This window comes from Tricharina praecox, assembly GCF_024521635.1.
Source record: "Tricharina praecox strain CBS 144465 chromosome Unknown BZA05scaffold_3, whole genome shotgun sequence".
In the NCBI taxonomy this organism is placed as follows: domain Eukaryota; kingdom Fungi; phylum Ascomycota; class Pezizomycetes; order Pezizales; family Pyronemataceae; genus Tricharina; species Tricharina praecox.
In genome coordinates, this window is record NW_026250405.1 from 19,759 (window position 1) to 39,966 (window position 20,208).

At 53.7% G+C, this 20,208-nt stretch overlaps 3 protein-coding genes across 3 annotated transcripts; all 3 read left to right on the plus strand.

Moving 5' to 3' along the window:
* Nucleotides 1-1,337: 1,337 nt before the first annotated feature.
* Nucleotides 1,338-2,899, plus strand: BZA05DRAFT_386192 (ribosomal protein L19e). The gene is made up of 4 exons (XM_051482473.1): nucleotides 1,338-1,450; nucleotides 1,799-1,908; nucleotides 1,973-2,283; nucleotides 2,338-2,899. Coding segments are annotated over exons 1-4 (582 nt in total). The 5' UTR covers nucleotides 1,338-1,448; the 3' UTR covers nucleotides 2,497-2,899.
* Nucleotides 2,900-3,355: 456 nt separating this feature from the next.
* On the plus strand, nucleotides 3,356-5,877 carry BZA05DRAFT_158428 (kinase-like domain-containing protein). Its single transcript, XM_051479066.1, has 2 exons — nucleotides 3,356-4,136; nucleotides 4,189-5,877. Exons 1-2 carry the CDS (start codon nucleotides 3,533-3,535, stop codon nucleotides 5,694-5,696), a joined length of 2,112 nt encoding a protein of 703 aa, XP_051342774.1. The 5' UTR covers nucleotides 3,356-3,532; the 3' UTR covers nucleotides 5,697-5,877.
* A 7,322-nt stretch (nucleotides 5,878-13,199) lies between these two features.
* Nucleotides 13,200-18,584, plus strand: BZA05DRAFT_332103 (meiotic cell cortex C-terminal pleckstrin homology-domain-containing protein; the record flags this gene model as incomplete). The annotated part of the gene is made up of 5 exons (XM_051480627.1): nucleotides 13,200-14,459; nucleotides 14,658-14,996; nucleotides 16,014-17,529; nucleotides 17,608-18,259; nucleotides 18,311-18,584. 5 exons carry the CDS (start codon nucleotides 13,200-13,202, stop codon nucleotides 18,582-18,584), a joined length of 4,041 nt encoding a protein of 1,346 aa, XP_051342775.1.
* Between the last annotated feature and the right edge of the window lie 1,624 nt (nucleotides 18,585-20,208).

Genomic DNA, 20,208 nt, shown 5'->3' on the forward strand with positions numbered 1-20,208 from the left:
TCTGATATTTGGACACCAAGAATAGATCTCGAGCTGTCAAGACTCAAGAGAAGAACAGAGAAGGGACAAAAAGCCGGCCTTTTAGGCCAAACGTTCGGAAGAGGGTTCGATTTTGTCAACACAGTGTTCACGGAAGTACAGTACAGGCTGCAGGTCGAGTCGTATGAAGTGATGTTCCGGTGTTATTAGTCCTGTATCATAAGAAATCACTGCGAATGCGGCAGGGCTGTCGGATATTCGCGGTTCTGGTGGCGGCTTTTGGGCCGATTCGTCACCAAACTATGAACTGCCTTCTATCTTCGGGAGATGATATCTCTGTTTGAGGGCCCGCTGCTGTTAAGCGACCCTTTGCGACTGCCGTTCATGCCGAACTGGGCCGTGCTCTTGCGGTGGTAGCAGTCAACGAGTCGACTTCGGAGATCAGACAGCGATTGGCTGTGAAAGACACAATCACTCATCTCGAGGGGCACCGATGGATGAGTGGTCATCACTGGCGGGTTGGGGGGTTATTTTCGCCATCGTCTTTTTGACGCTGGACAGGGGCAGTCAAATCGGAAAAGCCTGTAGACTTCGGTTAGTAAAAGAGAGAGAGAGAGAGAGATCTTTAAAAGCACGAATATGTAGGTGGAAGTCTTCACCGACTCTGATGAGGCGGTCTGGGATTTCGCTTATGTCGAAGACAGACGCGCCCGCTCAAGCCCTCCAACAGCACAGTTGAAGCACGAGATCAACGGACAACCCTCGAGCTTAGGCCTCATGACTGGAATTCCTTCAGCTTTGGTTGCGAAGCTTGGGAATCTAAGCCTTGTCGGAATCCCAAGGCTTCTAGAAGGGTGCGAACTTTACTCGGGACTGTGGATTATGCGAGTGCGCTAGCCGTGGGTTGAGAAGCCTCTACAGAACTGTTCTTTCTTGATCAACGGACCGCTCAGAGTCCGTGAAAATACGAAGCCTACTCGGCAGCCGGTCTCGAGAGGTGTGGAACACGAGTCATCGTGCGGAAGAAACTCGTCTTGACAAATTGCATCCGGCAAACGTCAATATGCGTCACATACACCGTTTGTGTGCTCATTATGACTCACTCGCACCCACGCAGGCAAATCGGCATCACGAAATGCAAAAAGATATCCTCCAAGAGCCTCTGCTACGCTGAAGTCGCTCAACAGCAGTCGAAAACTCCGCATTTTGACCTTTTTGATGTTGCTAAAAGACAAAATAGAAAATCGCACAAAGATTAGGCCAAGATTTCATTGTGTGCGCTGGGGATAGGGCAAAGCCCTAGCGCGGTCACACCACGCACACGGATTCAGCCGAGCCGCAAGTTGTGTGTCAGGCAAGCGCTTGGTTTGGTTCTACTTGTCCGTAGTAATCGACAACCCAACCCGTCCCCCCCCATCGACAACCCCGACAAACGACACCCAGCGACAGACCCCGGGACACTATTCAAAATGTGAGTTTGATCGCGATAATTCGCTGCTGTTTGTGTTTTATATGGCAAAATATGGTGGATTTGAGGAGGAGGAAGAGGAGGAAATATTCGCCACTCATGGTCGCATGACGGAACCTGCCCTCGCATACACGGCGAAGACGACGATTCGAAAGACACGGCTACGATTACTACGCGACAGCTATGGGCGACGACTGAGCTTGGGTCGGAGAGCTCTGTTAGAGTTTAGTTATGTGTTCAAAGAGCTTGGGGGTCCGGTGGCGGGGAAGTGGCGAATGGGGCGATGAATTGAACATTGAAACAACTTTTTGCACAAGAATATTCGACTGACAATGCTTCTCCGCCATCTAGGGTCAACCTCAGAACCCAGAAGCGTCTCGCTGCGTCCGTCATGGACTGTGGAAAGAGAAAGGTCTGGCTGGACCCTAACGAGATGAACGAGATTTCCAACGCCAACTCGCGTGCGTACCCCCTACTCGATGCTCCTCTACCGCCACTTCGGAACGATCGACTGACGAAAAATAGGCCAAACTATCCGCAAGCTGGTCTCGGACGGACTCATCATCAAGAAGCCCAACGCTATGCACTCGCGTAGCCGAACCCGCGACCTCCAGGAGGCTCGTCGTGCTGGTCGTCATACCGGTTACGGTAAGCGCAAGGGTACCGCGAACGCCCGTATGCCGTCTCAGGTCCTCTGGATGCGCCGCATGCGTGTCCTCCGTCGCTTGCTCGTCAAGTACCGGGCTTCCGGCAAGATTGACAAGCACCTTTACCACGAGCTGTACCACTCCAGCAAGGGTAACGCTTTCAAGCACAAGCGCGGTCTCGTTGAGCACGTACGTTCCCGGTCTCTTTGCCTGATGCACAGTTAGAAACTCACACATGTACAGATCCACAAGGCTAAGGCCGAGAAGGCCCGTGAGCGTGTCCTCAAGGAGGAGATGGACGCGAAGCGTGCCAAGACCAAGGCTGCCCGCGAGAGGAGACAGAACAGGCTCCAGGAGAAGCGCAATGCTCTCATGGGAGACCTCGCCGAGGAGGAGAAATAAAAAGGGTTTCGTTCTTGACGGTGTACTTGGGGTTTTCACTTTCGGCTCTCAATCGGCTTGTTCTTGGAATCATCTTCCTCCAAAATAAATGTCTTTCGGGGTCCTTGGCTCCTGGGCTTCTGGGTGAAATTTGATCTGGTACAATCCTTTTACCGAATGGGTATCTAGTCCTGCTCTCTCTGTCATGCATTTGTTGTGATGAGAATCGGATTGGCTACTTTCAGTATGTTTGGGAGCATTGGTTTGGCGTTGGTTCTTTGCTTGGTCTTGTTGGGCGGCATCTGTACTTCTCTCATTCTCTATCTTCGTTCAGACATGATGCAATGAGACAAGATCATGAATTTTTGTACAGTACCATGCCGTCCAACACGTCTTCAATCGCCATCATTAAACTCCAACGAACCATCGTAGCTTTATTAGCAGCTCACTCCACCATCTGCTATTGACATGCAGTAGCTTTTAGCTTATGCGTAAGGTTGGACGCCCGACGATATTGCTGCCACTATGGTGCGAAAGTATGTACATACTGCGGCGGTTGATTTGCCGCGAGTATCGACGTTTACCTTGCACTCGCAATGCAAAGTATGGTATGAGCTATATGAGATAGAATTCCAGGCTTGCGTTCCCATGTACTACAGCTTCAGTCATATATATAGACTCCCACAGTCATGCTTTGAATGAATTTCCTTTCCCTCCTATATACGTTTCTGAATCACTAGCGGCCAACGTTAATTATGGAGGGGTTCATACTGCCAAGCTTTCTTGGTGGTCTCTGTGTTACCGTTTCCTCATCGCGAAATCACGACACAAATCAATCGCGTCTCCCGATCAAGAAACCCCAACAACCCCGCGATCCTCCTCTTCTTATCCTCCTTTCTCCGTAACAGCAACCAATACATCACATTCTCCTACCTCTCATTCCAACATTCTCTCACCTCTCATTCCACATTACCACCGCAACGACTAATTAACGTGACCCACTCCTGTTCGCTCTAATTCGCACGGCAACCTCCAAAACAAATTCACACGTCTGCGCATGAAGTCTACAATGGCGGAATCCAGGCAACGCCCGCTATCCTCCAAGTCTGGCCCGCGGTCTCGGTTCGGGACAGCGCCGCCCTCACCACAGACTTCCAGGAAACAAGTGACACCCACAGTCAAGTCCGAAGGTGACGAAACGCCTGCCGGGATAATCACAGCGCCGCGACTCCCTCATCCTTCCCCGTTGGGTCTTTCTACCGTTGTCGCAAAGCATGCCCCGCGCCCGAACGGAACCACTCGGACGAAACCCGATTCTGCGTATGCGAACACCAAGGCACCGACGACCTCTCCGCTGCCGTTAGCTACTATCATGGACGACGACGATCCCGGATGGACGCGGGCTGGCCAGCAACTGAGGAAGACCACTAAGCACCCCCGGCGCGACTCAGGCAACAACGCTGCCGGAGCAGCTGCCTCTAGGATGAGGAGTAGTTCTCCTGCCTACGAACAGTCGGTCGCGGACCCGTACATCACTCCTGTCAGGTCGAAGAGTCCTGGGGAGAGAAACAACATAGTCGGTGTTGAAGTCGATAATACCGGCGATCATAGCACCGCCTCAGATTCTGGCAGCAGGAAGAGGAAGAGAGCAAGTCTCGGTGGTAAGTGATATCGTGCGTATGTTTAAAGTGTATTGGCTGACATGCAGAATAGCACAAAAGGGCGCCCAGGTCCAGACCACCGATGGCCACGATCACAATCGCCGAACCTCACAGTTGCACAAGCCGAGAGATCAATCTACTCAATCTTCGCGCTCGGAACAGAAGTTGCCAACTTCGAATTCCCCACTGGGGCACCACCGTCCTAGCTCTGTCGGACGGGAGCCTCCGACTTCGCTGCCGCAGCCACGATCTACCCCCACCGTACCCGTCGAGGGTGTCGAAAATGTGCCTAGCGATCGTCTCGTTGGCAAAGTTCTCCTTGACAGGTACAACATCAAGAACATTAACGGAGTTGGGAACTTCTCAACTTGCTACAACGCCTTCGACACGGTCGAAAAAAAGTGGGTCGCCATCAAACGGTTCTTCCCACAGTGGGCGGGGATCGGAACTGCCGAATGGCATATTGTCAGCGACTTCAAATTCTCTTCACGCATCGTCAGTGCGATAGAGTGCTTCTGGACGGAGGATGATGAAACGGATGTTTTCCATATAGTTATGGAACCGCTGTGCGCCGACAAGCCGATCGAACTGCCGGAATGTGTCTGTGACGAAAATCACGCGCCGATTGCCTGCCCCCGCCGGCATCGCGCGCTCGCCAAGATTATGGTCCAGATTCTTTCCGGATTGGCCGAAGTTCACGAGTCGGATATTATCCACGCCGACCTGACCCCTTCCAACATGCTTTCGACGATGGGTTCGGGTATGGGTGTCAAGTTGATTGACTTTTCCAATGCCATCAGGAAGGAAGGGTGGGCCGGCTACGAGGAGGATTACGGCGTGCAGACACCGTGCTACCGTGCTCCCGAGATGTTGCTCGGTAGTGGCCCGGTCGGCAAGCACATCGATATCTGGAGCGTGGGCATCATTGCCCTGCAACTCCTCTTTGGAGATGACGTTTTCATTCCTGGCGGCATTGAAGGGGGCGAGATAATGCGGACTCCGCTCGAGGGACGTGACGCGGCAATTCGACGACTCATTGACGTCTTTGGCTCCGTGAAGTCTTGCGAGGGCGGCAGGTATTGGCTCGGAGACTACGTCGGCCTCAGCACTCGTTGGGGCTGGGAGAAGGGAAAGGGCAAAGTCCGCTTATCCGACCAGGCCGGTGTTCTCGGCGGATATCTCGCGCGCACCCAAGATGTAGGATTAGCTGCCTGGCTCACGGGAATGGTCGAGGTGGACTGGAATCAGCGATCGACCGTTGAGGACGCCCTCCGAAACCCGTGGCTGGTCGACACGCTTCTGGGCAATTTTGGCCGTGTTCTGATGCGTCCTGGGCCGTCTCGCGCCAGGGTGGATCACGAGGAAGAGGAAGTCCGTCGAAGGGTGAGGAGAAGACTGTCACCAGAGGTTAGAGACTTCGGCACTCAGGCTTTCTCGTCCTCGCACGGACCCCCGTCACCGAATGCACAACATGACAAGCTTCACCGGGATAACTGGAACAGCTTCTCCGATGATGCTGAGGATCTCGACGATCAGGTGAATCTCGTGGGCGGTGGGTAGGGATGATCGGCCGAGGGTGCCGTGCGCTTGTAGGATGCGCTTGTGTGAATGTGAACGTGAATTTGTTGCGGTTGCGGTTGCTTTGGGGATTCGGGCGAAATGGGCGTTATGGTTGGCATGACATGGGATTGTGATTTACTTTGACGTATAGTTTGTGCTTCTTTCTTTCAATATTCCGATTACATGCGTGCCTTGCTGCTTTGCTGCTTTCCGCTTCTGTCACTGGGAGAGAGGATGCGTACGTTCTTAGTTACGAGTTACGATGTAGATGTTTAATCGACATTGAATCTGAATTTAAAGTTTGTGGCAATTTTTTTGCCCATGCAGCCCAACGAGTGATGCCGCATGATTGCGCACAACGATTAATCCACCATCTCTAGGTCACCGAGCACCGAGCACCACGCGTAAGGCCAAAACGAGAAGGAAGCCAGAAATGTGAAACGTCGATCTTGCCGCTCCCGCTCCCGCTCCTTGGCCCCCGCCCCCGCCCCCGCCGCGTGAATACCATGTAACCTGGTTGCCGGTGCGGTTGGTCATGGGTAATGACTCACTGACCGCGGGGGCCACTGCGGAAAGGTGCACACGATGTGTGAGCATACCGGTGGCCGGTGTGGGCGTCAGCGGATATACTAGGTATATGTAGCAGTGGATATGTATATATAACCCTCTAGATATGTAGTGTAGTCGGGCTGTGTTGCGCTTCGTATGTACTGGTAGGTATTCAACAACAACTTCAGGAACCATCGGCGGTGATTCATGAAGTGAAGTGAAGTGAGAGATATTCCGCGTTCACGATCGCTGTAACTAATACCTGCTATACCTACTATACATGCCTACTATGTATACACCGCTCCAGGGGAAGCCCACGCCGATCCCGATCTCGATTGCCTGCACTGTACTGCGAGATTTCTTCATTCCGCCTCATGCTAAAATAGCCGCCGCCGTAGCTAGGTATGTTCCTACAGTACTAGGACAAAAAGGATTGGACAGTGCCCGTTTTACACCAAAAATGACCATTTTCAGTCACCGATACAACAACTACAACGTATCGAAAAAAATCAGAGACCATCGGGAAACCTCTATAACTATACCGTCAACGATATGGGAACTCCTCACGGAGTTCTGAATCGTTGTTGTGGAGCAATACCATACGGGGGAAAAGTTAACGGTTGCCAAGTAGCTTTTTGTATGGGAGCCCCATACAAAATGTCATGTCACTTTTCAACTCCTGCACAATACAACGTCATAGAGCCCCAATCCGTGATGAAAGTCGTCAAAGTTTTTATTGATGAAGAAGCTCGTGATTCTAACGCTTCTGTGAAAGAGACGATTTTTTTCCACCAGGTGGAGGGTATGTTTGGGTTGCATGAAAATGGGCATTTTTGGTGTAAAACGGGCTTTGTCCAATCCTTTTTGTCAGGGTACTTTATATACCGATATCGGCTGGAAAATTATTCTGCCGCAGCGTGGGTAATGTTCAAGTTGCCGGCACTCGGTGGATACGGTGTGTATGGGGGGTGTATATACGGGCTCGGGGACGGCCGTAAAACGTAGGTAGTCTATAGTATAGTAAATGCCGCTCTATGTAGAGTAGAGTAGGTATATCATCGGCCCATATAACTTCCTCTTCTCTTCTTCTGGTGGCCGTTTTCATTGCCATCTTCATGGATGAATCCATGCCCGGTAGAGCACCGGGAGAGCACTTGGAGAGGAAGAGGAGGGAAATCCGATCTTCTTCTTCTTCTTTTCTTCTCCTCAACGGCAGCTGTAGACATCTACACAGCGGCCAGGACCAGAACCCGGGCCAGCACCAGGGCCAGGGCTTTCTGAGAACACGGACATGGACCAGTACAAGGACAAGGACCAGGACCAGGACCACCAGCCAGCTACTAGCCAGCTACTAGCTAGGTACTCTATTTTCTTCTCATTCCGATTTGTGCGTGATCATGATCGTGATGCGATGCTATATATGTGCATATTCTCCGCTGACCGAGGATTGCAACTTGCAACTAACAAGAAGGCCATCATGGGGCTTTCCGCGGCCGTATATCTGTATAGTGGTAGGCGGAAGAAGAGATACTTGCTCTACTCCACTTGTAGGAGGTGCTTTCATTCCATATGTAGAGTATGTAGAGTATGTTCGATATTGATTATCATGCATACGGGAAACACCCGAGGTGAGTCGTGACATGCTTGGAATGGAAGAGAATGGACGGAAAGAGCAGGAGCAAAATACTATATGTACCGAACGGGCGATTAATGGCACTGTACTCTACTGGTACTCTACATACATCCAGAGAATAGGGTAGAGCAGATCACTATCGTACGTACTCTATGCATGATGAACTATGTAGAACACATGTGGAAGGTTCTCTTCGCACTGTGACGTATGCACTTGCTTTTATGTATGCGCCCGGCTCTCTCTCTTGCTCGGTGATGAGAAAGTTAAGGAGGCGGCGCGGACGCTCGCTGCCAGCCCTCAGCCAGCCAGCCAGCCGAACGGGAGGCTTACTGATTAGACAGATAAACAAATAAACAAAAACAAAAAGCCGAACGGGAAGGGAGGCTGATTGTAAGGACCCGCGCAGGCTGCGGCTTACACACACGAGTTGGAACTTGGTGTTGCCGAGACAGACAAGCCTTCATCTTCGCCGTGTGTGTGTAGTGCCTACCGTCTCCCGGGATCGGCTTCTGTTCTTCAGTTCTTGCCTTGCCTTGCAGCAGCCCCCGCCCCCGCTCATGCAGTTGGAAAAGTTGGAACACTTGCAGAAGAAGAAGAATTGAAGGCAAAAGGAGAGAAGACAGAGAAGACGCAGACGGAGCATGGCAACAGAACATGCTTCTTCTTCTTCTGCAACAACCGTTCCTGATTTCTACATAGGATTGGCTTCCACTCTTGATGGAACAGTTCCCGATATGATATCGTAGCACAGTGAGCAGTGGTCGATGATGTGGTGCAACCGCACTCACTCACTGACTGACTGACTGACTGGCTGGATCACTGACTGGCTGGATCACTGACTGGCTGGATCACTGACTGGCTGGATCACTGACTGGCTGGATCACTGACTGGCTGGATCACTGACTGGCTGGATCACTGACTGGCTGGATCACTGACTGGCTGGATCACTGACTGGCTGGATCACTGACTGGCTCACTGGCTCACACGGCTCGTCTCTCGATCGGTTTCATGTTCTTCCAGAGTGCAAGCCGATGTTTCCACGGCTGTATTTTCGCCATCTCCTGCTTCTCCTCCTCCTCCACCACCTCCCCTTTCACTTCCTCTCCATATCGTCACCGGAGGATATTGAAAGTTGTGAGACACCTCGAATAGCACCGAATAGTACGCGATGTCACCCATCTTCACCCACCACGAAGCGGAAGAAACAAAACATCGAGAGCTCTTCTCTTCTCTCTTCTCTCTCCTCATCCCTGCTGCCTAACCGAGAATTCTTCTTCGGCAGGGGCAGGCCCACACCACAGTTCACTGGCCCAGCCCTTGACGCCAGCCTCTCCCCGGTTAGTCCGATAGGGTCTCAATCTCCGTTCCCTGCCTGAAATTCCGCGCCTCGAAGGTCAGAGCATGCAACTCGCGAGAGAGCTCGAGGGGGGGGGGAAAAAGTGCAGCAACGAGATATTTTTTGTGGGTGGTGAGCCCGTGCAGAGAGATACACACACAGAGAGAGGGAGAGAGAGAAAAAAAAGTTTGCACGATGGACCTGTGAAAGTGACGATAATGACGAGGGAGTGGGAATGGATATCAGGATGGGCAGAACAACACCCCCAAACCGCCAGCCGTGTCTCTCTCCCTCTCTCTCTCGATCCTTCCGTTCAGTTCAGTTCATCTCCTCTCCGCTGCTCTCCGCTGCTCCGAACGGCAAATTTCTGTGGCAGGAGTCCGGTACGGTAGGAAGCCTGCCGCCGCTGCACCGCTTGTCATGATCCAATTCCAATTTCGCCGGGGTGGTTTTGGTTTGGTTTTGGTTGTTTGTTGGTCGACATGTATGCTAACTACGGTACTCTAAGGAGGGAAATCAAGGGAAACCAAATGCTCCGCCGCCGGTTGACACCCTACTCTACTGCAGAGACGGAAGGGGTTTAGAGAGAGAGAGAGCGGCTTTGGGAGTTTTGAAAAACGTGGTTCTAGATATGTGCATACGAGCACCATGACCGCGACCACGGCACGACCACGGCGTCTACTCCGATGTCGATGTCGATTCCGTCACGTCTGAGGTGCCGACTATGTATAGCTGCCCGATCCACTCGTCGGGGCCGTGATGAGCATATATAGGTGCTCAGTGCTCACAACCGTCGCGGACATGGTTATTCGTCGTCGCTGGCCGCCCCATCGCACATCTCCTGTGACTGTGGAAGGCTGCGTTTCATCTTCGCGGGGAACCGTACCGTTGTCTCGTCTGGCTGGAGGTGCATGTGGGGGGGGGGAGGGGGGGGGGAGGGGGAGGGGGGCGAGGACAGGGACCGATAATTGTGATGCTGCAGGAGCCGGGTACGGCGTAGGAAAAAGGAATAGTAGGGAGAGAGAGAGAGAGAGCTTGTCGGTGACGAAAGCTTTAAAGGAGTCGAAGAGCTATTGCACCTGCCACTGATATGACGATGGGAGTGCTAGTTAATTTGCCTATCTCCCTCTCCATCGGGCTCTGTCTGCTGCGGGGAGACCGACCTCCCGGACATGGCCCGCCCCCCTTTCGTGTGTGTTCGGCACAGGATGGGAGCTGTGCTGGCTGGCCGAGGCCGCCCGAACGGCCTGAAGAAGAAGGCCGACGGGAGTTTCGATTCCCAGCAAGCAGCCGTACCGATGGGTGCACTAGCAATTTGGCAGTGGAGCAGAGAGCAGGCAGAGTGGAGCACAGCAAAGTGCGGTAGAGTGCGGTGCTCGAAGTGAAGTGGCGTGTCTGCGGCAGCCCTTCCCTTCCGCTGTTGCTTGGTGGATGATGCTGGATGGAGGAGGCCTGCAGCCAATCACCTAATATCGGCTCCCTGCTGGTCTCGGTCCCCATTGGGCGGCCGTCGGTCTGTGCTCAACTTGTCAACTCGCCCAGAGACGCGGCTTGCCCCGAACGAGCGAGCACGCACCCAGAAGCTCGTTAGTCGCGGAAAAAGCAGCCCAACCCTCCACTTCGATTCGCTGCTGCCCTGTTTCGTCTCTCCCCTTCTCGACTCCTTAACGTTCGCGCAAAGCAGAAGTAAGCCCCCCCCCATCCCCAGCAGCAAGCCACACAGGAAACGAGAAAGCCAGGCGAACGAGGGGGACCGCGACCGTGACTGCGACTGCACTGCGACTGAGACTGCGACTATGATGTACGACCGCGACCGTCGACATCCAATTGCCCGTAGAATGAGGGGATGAACTGCGACGTTACGGTCGGCCCTCAGTGCATCGGTGCATCTCCTCCAGTGGAGAGCAGGCGCCTCAGTCATACTAGTAGTCTAACCATCATCAATCATCAGCAGCAGCATCATCGCCATCGCTCGCTCTCATCACACCCGCCAACGTCGGGCATGCAGCAGTCTCTATCGCTGCCCCATCGGATTGGATATCTCTACTCCTCTACTTAGCCAGGATCCACCCCCCCATATCGTGCCCAGACACGAAAAAATAGAAAAAAGCAATGGCCGCATATTATAGTATGGCATAGGCGGAGCCGTAGACTGTCCTCGCCTCGCCGCTAACGTGGAAGCAATTCCCAAGCTTCTCTCTTCTCTCCATCGCTGCTTGCTGCTGCTGGGTCGCATTCGATTCTTTCGCCTCGCCTCGTCTCGTCTTGTTTTTGTCTTGTCTTGTCTTGTCTTTGTCTGTATGAAGCGCGCGTGTCAGTGTCTTCTCAAAGCCGGCTCATCTGTTCGTTCCGTTCGTTCCGTTCGTTCTGCTCTCAGTTGAGAGCATTCGCCCCGTCCGCGTACCTACCTACCGAGTCCCTCGCCACAAGCCGGCGGAACCTTGACAGTGCAGTGCAGTGCAGCGGTGGTGGTGGTGGAGGTGGTGGTGGTGGTCGAAAGGCATAGAAAAAGGTATAATTATATACACCACCCAGAGTGGCGGATCGATTAGGGGGTGGGGACGGAGGGGGGATGAAGAGAGGACGGAGCATGTCGAACTTGGAATGCGTTTCACAGTCGAGAGGGCAGAGGGTAGCTGGCGGAGGGAGGAGAAAGAAGAAGAGAAGAAGAGGAAGAAGAAGATAAAGAAGAAGGGGACGTGTGTGTGTTGACATTGCTAGATTCTTCCATACATTCGCTCCGTACATTATCCCTACAGCTGTACACTCCACCGGTGCCTCTCCATAGCATCTCGGACTTTCCTCAACTTCACCTGACTGTCTCCACCTTTAACGACTCTGCGGCGACGCCTGTGGCAATTACTTGTTTACTTCGATAATAACCCTACTTGCAGCTCGGTAGAGACGCGGACCTGCATAAACACCCCCGACGTGTCCGGCCGGCCATTATACATACCACCAGACCACACCCCCCGTCCCTCCGTCATCACTTTCGCCGTCGACTCTCGCTGAATGTCACCACCACCGCTACCTATCCTATAATCCCCACCCCTTCCACCCCCGCCAGTCAGAGTCTGTGGTCTTCGCCAGCTTGAAAGGCGGTAGCTGCTTGGATAGACTGACAGGCCGGACGACCTTTCGACGGGGCCCATATCACGACCGCAGCATCCTGCCAGCTTCTTGACACCACAGGAGTTAGAGCACCCCAGTATAGAGTACCGCGTCTCACCCACGCACGGAAGAAGAAGAAGAAGAAGAAGAAGAATACCTGACCTGTCAATCCTCTCTCGTCTGCGGATCTTCCCCCCCTACACAACTTTCTTCGACACACCAAGATATCTCTCTGCACTCATCTGCAAGACGGGTGGCTGCGTCCAAGCCGGATCCCTCCCTTTCCCCCCACCCCTCATCATTAGATATCGACTACTTCTAGCACTGCACGGCCGTTGAGAAAGCATTCATTTGAACGATATTTGTACTAAACAGCGGCCAGCTGGCTTTCGTGTTTGCCGTTTCGTTTTTGCATAGCTTTCTACCTGGTGTTGTCCATTGCTTTGGCGTTCAATTGATTTGGACAGGTTCGTGAACTACCCGCCTGCTATCCTGTCTTGTTATTCCCATTCCCTTCACCGAGCCTGTCCCGGTGACCGTCCCAGTGCTAACTTCAGGGCCCGCCTTGTTAGAGGTTGAACCACCATAGAACTACATATTCCATATCGAATTGCCCTACATACCTACTACTACCCGTCGTCTTCGCTACGCACGCCTGACCTCCTGGAAGGTGCACGGCCCCCCCTCCCCCCCCCCAATCGATTGCTCCGCTGCTGCTGGGACGGCTGTCCGCCCAAAACAAAGTGCTTAGCCAACGCCTGGCCCCATCTCACGGATCGGGATTCACCACCTGTCGGGATTGTACTCCCTACCACACAACACCACGGGACTGCGTCGGAAACCCCCTGGCGGATAACAGCCACAGACCGGCATCATGGAGACAGACCTTGACGACTTCACCGACTATGCCTCCGAGGCTCCCCTCCCCCCTCCGAGGGGCACCCCTTACGACAGATCACCTATGCTCTCCCGCCATCCGAGCCGCGGCCAGTCGCCAAACATGGCCGGCAACCCTATACCTCCTCCGGACCGTCGGCGGATGAGCTCGCAGATCCACGACGGCGCATTCGACGAAACAATATCGATCCTCGACCCCCGTCGATTCACGCCGACCCTACACGCCAACCTGGTCGCAGAGATCTTGTCGTTGCGCCGAGAACTCGAGTCGAAGAACGGCCTCGTCGAAACCCTCGAGAACGAGCTCGATGCAACGCGTGTCGAACATGAGAACGCCAACGAGGCCGTGGCAACCGCCCTGAAAGAGGCGAGGGATGTCAAGCGCCAGCTCGCTAGGGCGGAGAAGGACGACGCCATGGCGGTGGTGGCTCAGGAACGAGACGAAGCTGTCCAAGCACTCGCGGATTCCAAGAAGCAGATGGAGCGGCTATCTAAGTCGCGGCGAGCGGCTGAGGAGGATCTCGAGCAACTAAGGAAAGCCCAGGAACGGGACAGCGAAAGATTCGAGGAGGCGAAGAGAGGATTCGAGCGAAGGGCCCACGTTGCCGAAGGCAGGCTCAAGGCTGTCCTGGACGAGATCGCGGCGGCTAGAGCGAGTGCTATGTCGCCTCCTCCACCGGCTCCTCCGACGATGGCGCACCATCCTTCACATCAAAGGGTAATGTCGGAAGATTACGGCGACTTTCATGGAGGTTCCGACACCCGCAGCATCAGATCCTCCACCATGAGCATCGGCGATCGCCCGTCGAGTCTCATGATGGGAGACGATGAGGCGGAGAGACTCGGTATATCGCTGCACGGGAACGGTGGCGGGCTGAGCTTGGCAGACGAATTGAACTTTGACCAGTCCGAGGACGACGAAGGCACCGGCACGGAGCGAGAACAGACGGATGCCGAGCCGGAAGATATGGTATCGGACACGGAATCGGTCGAGGATGTCGACGAACTCCCGGAACTTGCGGACATGGGCATCCAGTGCGAACCCGAGATCAACTTCGAGGAGCGGGCGCTGGAATTGGAGGACCTTCTGGACGAGAGGGCGGTCGAGCTGGAAAGGGCTTACAACACGATACAGCAGAAGACGGAGGAAATGGACGCTCTCTATTCCGAGCTCGACACCGCTCACAACCGCGCATTCGACCTCGAGGAGAAGTTGGACTTCTTGAATACCCAGGGCGTAAAGATGGATCAGGAACACGATGCACGAGTAGAGAGGTTCGAGGAAGAGGCTAAGGTCTTCCACGCTATGGAAAAGGAGAAGGAACAGCTGTTTGCGGCGCGTTCGCTCGAGATCGATGTCCGGTCGTCGGAACTCGATGTTCGCGCGGTGGAGCTCGATGTGCGGTCATCCGAGCTTGAAATCAAGTCGGTGGAGCTTGCCAATCGGTCGTCGGAGCTCGATGAGCGGGCGGTGAAGCTTGATGAGCGGTCGGTGGAGCTTGATGGGCGGACAACTGGGCTGGATGAGCGGAGGGCGGCGCTCGAGTCGATGTATATTGAGTTGGAAGCGCGGGAAACGGAGTTGCGGCAGGAGGCCGATGTCATGAGGGAAATAAATGAGGAACGCAGCGCTTCACTGGACGACCGGGAAATCGAATTGGAGGACCGGGAGCGCGTTTTGTCCGCCGAGGAGGCCGAGATCAAGGAGCTAAAGGAGTGGGTGGACCAGGAATTAAACCTAATCAAGGAAGGAAAGGAGGAGGCCATCGCCATGGTCAAGGAAGAAGATCTGGCGCCACGGACGACGGATGCTTACACGGAACCACCATTCCTTGCTTACATCTCGACCGCCACGGATGCACCGGAGGAACCCATGCCTGTGGTCTTTGTCTCCACGGGTACCGATGCACCAAAGGAGCCCGAGCCTTTGGTCTATGTTTCCACAGCCGTCGACGCACCGAAGGCAATCGAGTACGTCTCGACGGCTACCGATGCTGAGGTTGTGGTTTATGCCTCCAAGGCCATCGATGCACCAAAGGAACCCGAGCCTGCTGTTTGTGTGTCCACCGCCTCGGACGCATACGGAGAACCTTATCCTAAGGTTTTCGTTTCCACCGCTTCGGACGCTTTCACGACCAAAGTTTACACCTCTACTGCTTCGGACGCTTACGAATATGTTCAGCCGAGAGTGTACATTTCCTCCGCTACGGATACGATCACAGAGGCCCCCGCGAAGGAGTACACATCCACAGCCACCGATGCTGAGCCTGTGGCCTACATGTCAACTGCCTCGGACGCATACGAAGACCCTTACCCCAAACTATTCGTTTCCACGGCTACGGATGCGCCCACAGTACCCCCGCCGCCGGTTTGCGTTTCGACGGAGGTGCAAACTTTGGACGAGCCCATGGTATCTACAGAGGCGCAAACCTCGGAAGAACCCATGGTATCAACGGAGGTCCAGACCGCGGATCTCATGGTGTCCACAGAATCGCAAACCTTGGAGAAGGTTATGGTTTCCATCGAATCGCAGACCGCGATCATTTACGCTTCCGCAGAAGTGCAGGCCGTCGAGGAGCCCATTGTTTTTACCTCCGCAGAAATGCAAACAGAAGAGGAGGAGAAACCCGAACCCATCGTTTATGTTTCCACCGAGGTTCAAGCGGTGGAAGAACCGATGGTTTACATCTCGATGGAATCGCAAACCATGGAAGAGCCACAGCCTATCGTTGTTTCCACGGAAATGCAAACTAACGGACTCCCATCTCCGCCCCCCACGCCATTGCTTGAGAAACCCAAGCCATTGATGCAGTCTGCTGGCATTCAAACGGATGCTGTCAGGCCGCCCAAGCCCACGATCCTCCGAGTGCCGGCGATCATGGTCAGCCCACCAGAGCCAACACCGCCGCTTCCCAAGCCGGCCATGAGGAACGCATCGGCACAAACGAGGCCCCAGAGAATGAGAACACGATCGATGCAAACACAGCAGATCGGATTGGACGAACGTCTCCGGAAGTTTGCCCCGCATCTGTTGCCTTCCGCTTTGCTGCCGAAGGCTCCTGTTCCGGTTCCGGTCGAAGTGGAACCGACACCACCGGAGTCGCCAGCTTTCATCCCGCGGAGGAGTTCAAAGAGAACTGCGCGGCGCTCCGTCACTGCACCAATCCCCGCTCCCTCCGAGCCCGAACCGGGTATGCACGATATGGGAGTCGGCACTACGCAGATTTACAGCTCGCCAAAGACGGACGATGAAATTTATCTTACTAGAGCCAGGAGTCGGAAGGAGATGGTACCGAAGAACCTCTTCAACAACATCGACCTCTCTCCCGATAACGAGGTCGGCTCTTCCGGAGACGACGGGTTCCCAGATGAGGGTGATAGTGGCAGCGAGTACAGGACGGCACTTTCAGCACCGAAGCCGAGGGGTGCGCGACGAAACACACCGGCGCTCAAGCTCAACATGCCAATGGCAGTCGCAGACGCCGATATACCACGAAGGCAAGCCAGTGTACGGCGGGGTGCCATGGTTGCGTCCGGCGTTGCTGCACACGGTCGGGTTCGTAGTCCAAGCCTGACGAGTAACCGCACTTCCGAAAGCGGTAACACCTCGGCGGTGGCGAAGGTTGGACCACCATTCCCGGTTCCTACCAGACACAGCTCGAAGCGTCCGGGTTACCTGAGCGATCGCGACAGAGCCACGCCTAGTCCAACTGGATCTCAAAAGTTGAAACGAGGTAGCTCTTCGAGGCCAAAGCCGCCAAGGCCGCAGTCGATCCGTAAGGTCAGGTCGGCTACTGTTCTGCCTTCCACTCGCGACGGCACAAGGTCGCCTCCGCCGTTGAGTACTTCCTCAATTGCGCCCTCAAGTCCAGGATTACCACCTCCCCTACCTAGGGATGAGATTTCCTCGACTGCGTTTGATCGCCGAGGATTTGGACAGTCCAGACACAGGCACCAGGCTAGTAACAATACTCAAAACACCATGAACACCAACAATACCAGCAATACCTTGAATACCAGCACCACCGTGACTACCAACAACCCAGGCCAAGTTTCTGGGGGAACTGTTCAGCAGACGAGTGTTGTGGATGCCATTGCCCAGACCATGGTCGGAGAGTGGATGTGGAAATATGTCCGCCGGAGGAGGTCCTTTGGAGTTTCCGATGCCAATCCCCAGGGTGATGATTCCGCAGGAGGCCAACGACACAAACGCTGGGTATGGCTGGCGCCTTACGAAAGGGCTGTCATGTGGTCCAGTCGACAACCCACAAGCGGCAGCGCACTTTTAGGTAAAAGTGGTAGAAAACGTAAGCGATCAATCTTACATCCCTTCGGCGGTCCGGACGGATACTCCAATGTTATGGATAAGGTGCTGACCAAGAAAGTCCTGATTCAATCTGTGCTTGATGTGAAGGATGACACTCCATTGCCAAAGGGGGCCGCACAGACAGTTTTCAATAGGAGCATTCTCATTTTGACCCCGGCGAGGGCACTGAAATTTACGGCACCGAGTAGAGAGCGCCATTACGTTTGGCTGACTGCGTTGAGCTTCCTGAGTCATTCGGCGGAGTCCAATGATGGGTTGCTTGCGCTGCCGCCGCCCATGCCGTTTGAATACGACCAGGTGGATCGCCGTCACCCCGCACCGCCGCCAGTTCCCCCAGCAGCCCCGGCGAGGTTGAATGCATTTAGCGCAACGCGAGATTCCGTGCGACTTACCAAGGGCAAGGGTAGAGTTTCTCCTTCTGCCAACAACAGTGCATACCCGAGTGCCCACGGGTCTGCAGCCGTAAGTCCTGGGTTGTTGAATCCGGGCGCCATGGCCAGCACGGAAACTCTGTCGGCCGAACCGCCGACGATCCCCCGGTTCCCCGGGACTTCAAGGCGAAGGAGGAGCAACAGCAACATGCACCGGCCACAAACCCGAGGAGGATACGAAAAGAGTCTGGAATCGTACAGTACTAGCAATGCTGGCTCGACCAACGGCGATTCGTTCCGGCCGGACTCGTTCTACGGTGTTGGCGGCATCGGCTTGCCGTCGCCAAGTTCGTCGTTCGCTCGTGGAGACTATGTTGGCAACGCTGGCAGCGCTGGCAATGCCGCCGGCAATGCTGGCGGAGGTGCGAGCGGCTGGGACGCAGGGCCTGTGGGGACCGTAAGAATGGAGGCGTTCATCGACCGGCAGACCCAGCAGTACGAAGATTACGATGTCGACGACACGAGCTCGAGGCCCGACAGCTACCACGTAAAACGAGACCGCAGGGCGAGTAGGCATGAGGCGTACTGGGGCCGGGGGGCGGGCTTCTATGGAGCGCCGGAAGACTTTTGGCGCGGAGGCGATGACCCATTCCGTGGATTCTAACTAATGGAGGATGGATGTTTTGTGTTTTGTGTTTTGTGTTTTGTGTTTTGTTTCGTTCGCGCGCGCTTTTCATGTTGATGAATGGGACTGGACTGGACTGGGTTTGCAGTTCCTGGTTTCTGGTTTCTCTGTTACGTTACGGGGAGGCGTCGGTTTGGTTTTTTTTTCTGGGTTGTACATTAATAGCGTCTGTTCCTTTTTCTTTTTCTTCTCCACCATTTCCCTTTTTCCTTTTCCTTCTTTTTTTTCCTTTTCTTGCGAGGCATTCATTGGCTTTTTGCGAACGGGTGGTTTTTTTTTCTTCCTTCTCTTTTCTTTCTCTTCCCTTTTCTCTTTCGAGCAACTTTCTGTACTGGCATGGCATGCAAATGGGGTTACAAAAGAACATTACATTGACTTTTTAATTCCGGGTTTTCCTAGGCTCCAGCAACATTAGTTTTCTTCTTCTCTTCTCTTCATATTTGCTCTTCTCTTCTCTTCTTCTTTGATCTTCTTTGCTCTGTACAGCTTCACATTTTTCTTGGCAGTTTTAGACAGTGGCCGTGGTGGTGGCTGGTGGCTCGTGGTTGTGATGGTGGTGAAGGGGGTGGCGGGAAATACTCAGGCGATTTCGATATCAGGCATTCGTTGGGAGAAAGAATCGTTTTCCATTTATCATTTCGTTTTTAATATTTTTTAACTTTTGCGTCAAGCCTGTGGGCCGTTTCTCTTACTCTCTTTTATTGTTTTCTCTTTTTCTTTACTCTTTTGATTGGGAGAAGTTGGGACTTGTTTAATGATGATTCGATGTGGATGGATGGTGGAATTGAACTGACAACTGACAAATTAACTGACAAATTATACACTGGAGGGCGCAGGTTTTTTTTTAAGTGGAAGATGTGGATGTGGATGTGTATGGCAATTGAGTGGTGAGGATTCTACGGAGGATGGCTGGACGGATGGAGGATTTATGGAGGATGGGAATTGGGACGGGACTCTTGAGAGCCCTCTTGTGCATACTAGTAGTATTTGCATAGTATGATACAGTATTTGCATAGTATTTTGCGGTCCATTTTTGCGTGCGTGCGTGTGTACTGTAAGGACTGTGGGCCAAGTGAGGTTTCGTGATCGGATCGAGCGAGAGGGCTTACATAGAGAGGAGTCGGGAGTATGGTAGCTACATCATCGGAAGTTAGCCCTGGGAGAGGGACGTGATAATTGATAAGATGGGATGTGCGGGAGCGTTGTGCTATCTATGTCTACAGTACAGTAAGACTGTAAGTATCAGAGCTGCGGTATGACGAGCGGACCTGTAGGCTGTCTGTCTGTCTGTCTGCCTGTCTCACCACGGTAATATCATACCTATGCTACATAGACTGCCGTCGATGGGCTATGGCCCATGGGTGAAGAACCCGTGTATGCATCTACATAGCATACTTAGGGCCTGTTCGAATGTTAGCTGCATTTTGAATCCACCGCCCAAAATCGAGATGCAGTTTGAAAGTTGAAACCCTCAGTTTCCGGGCGATGGATGACCTAGGTGAGCGTTCGACACACCAGTGACCACCCCAAGCTCACAACTCGAGAAACTGCCTATTATCGACTGAGCCACAACACATAAAAAGTGCGGCGTGCTGTTGAAAAT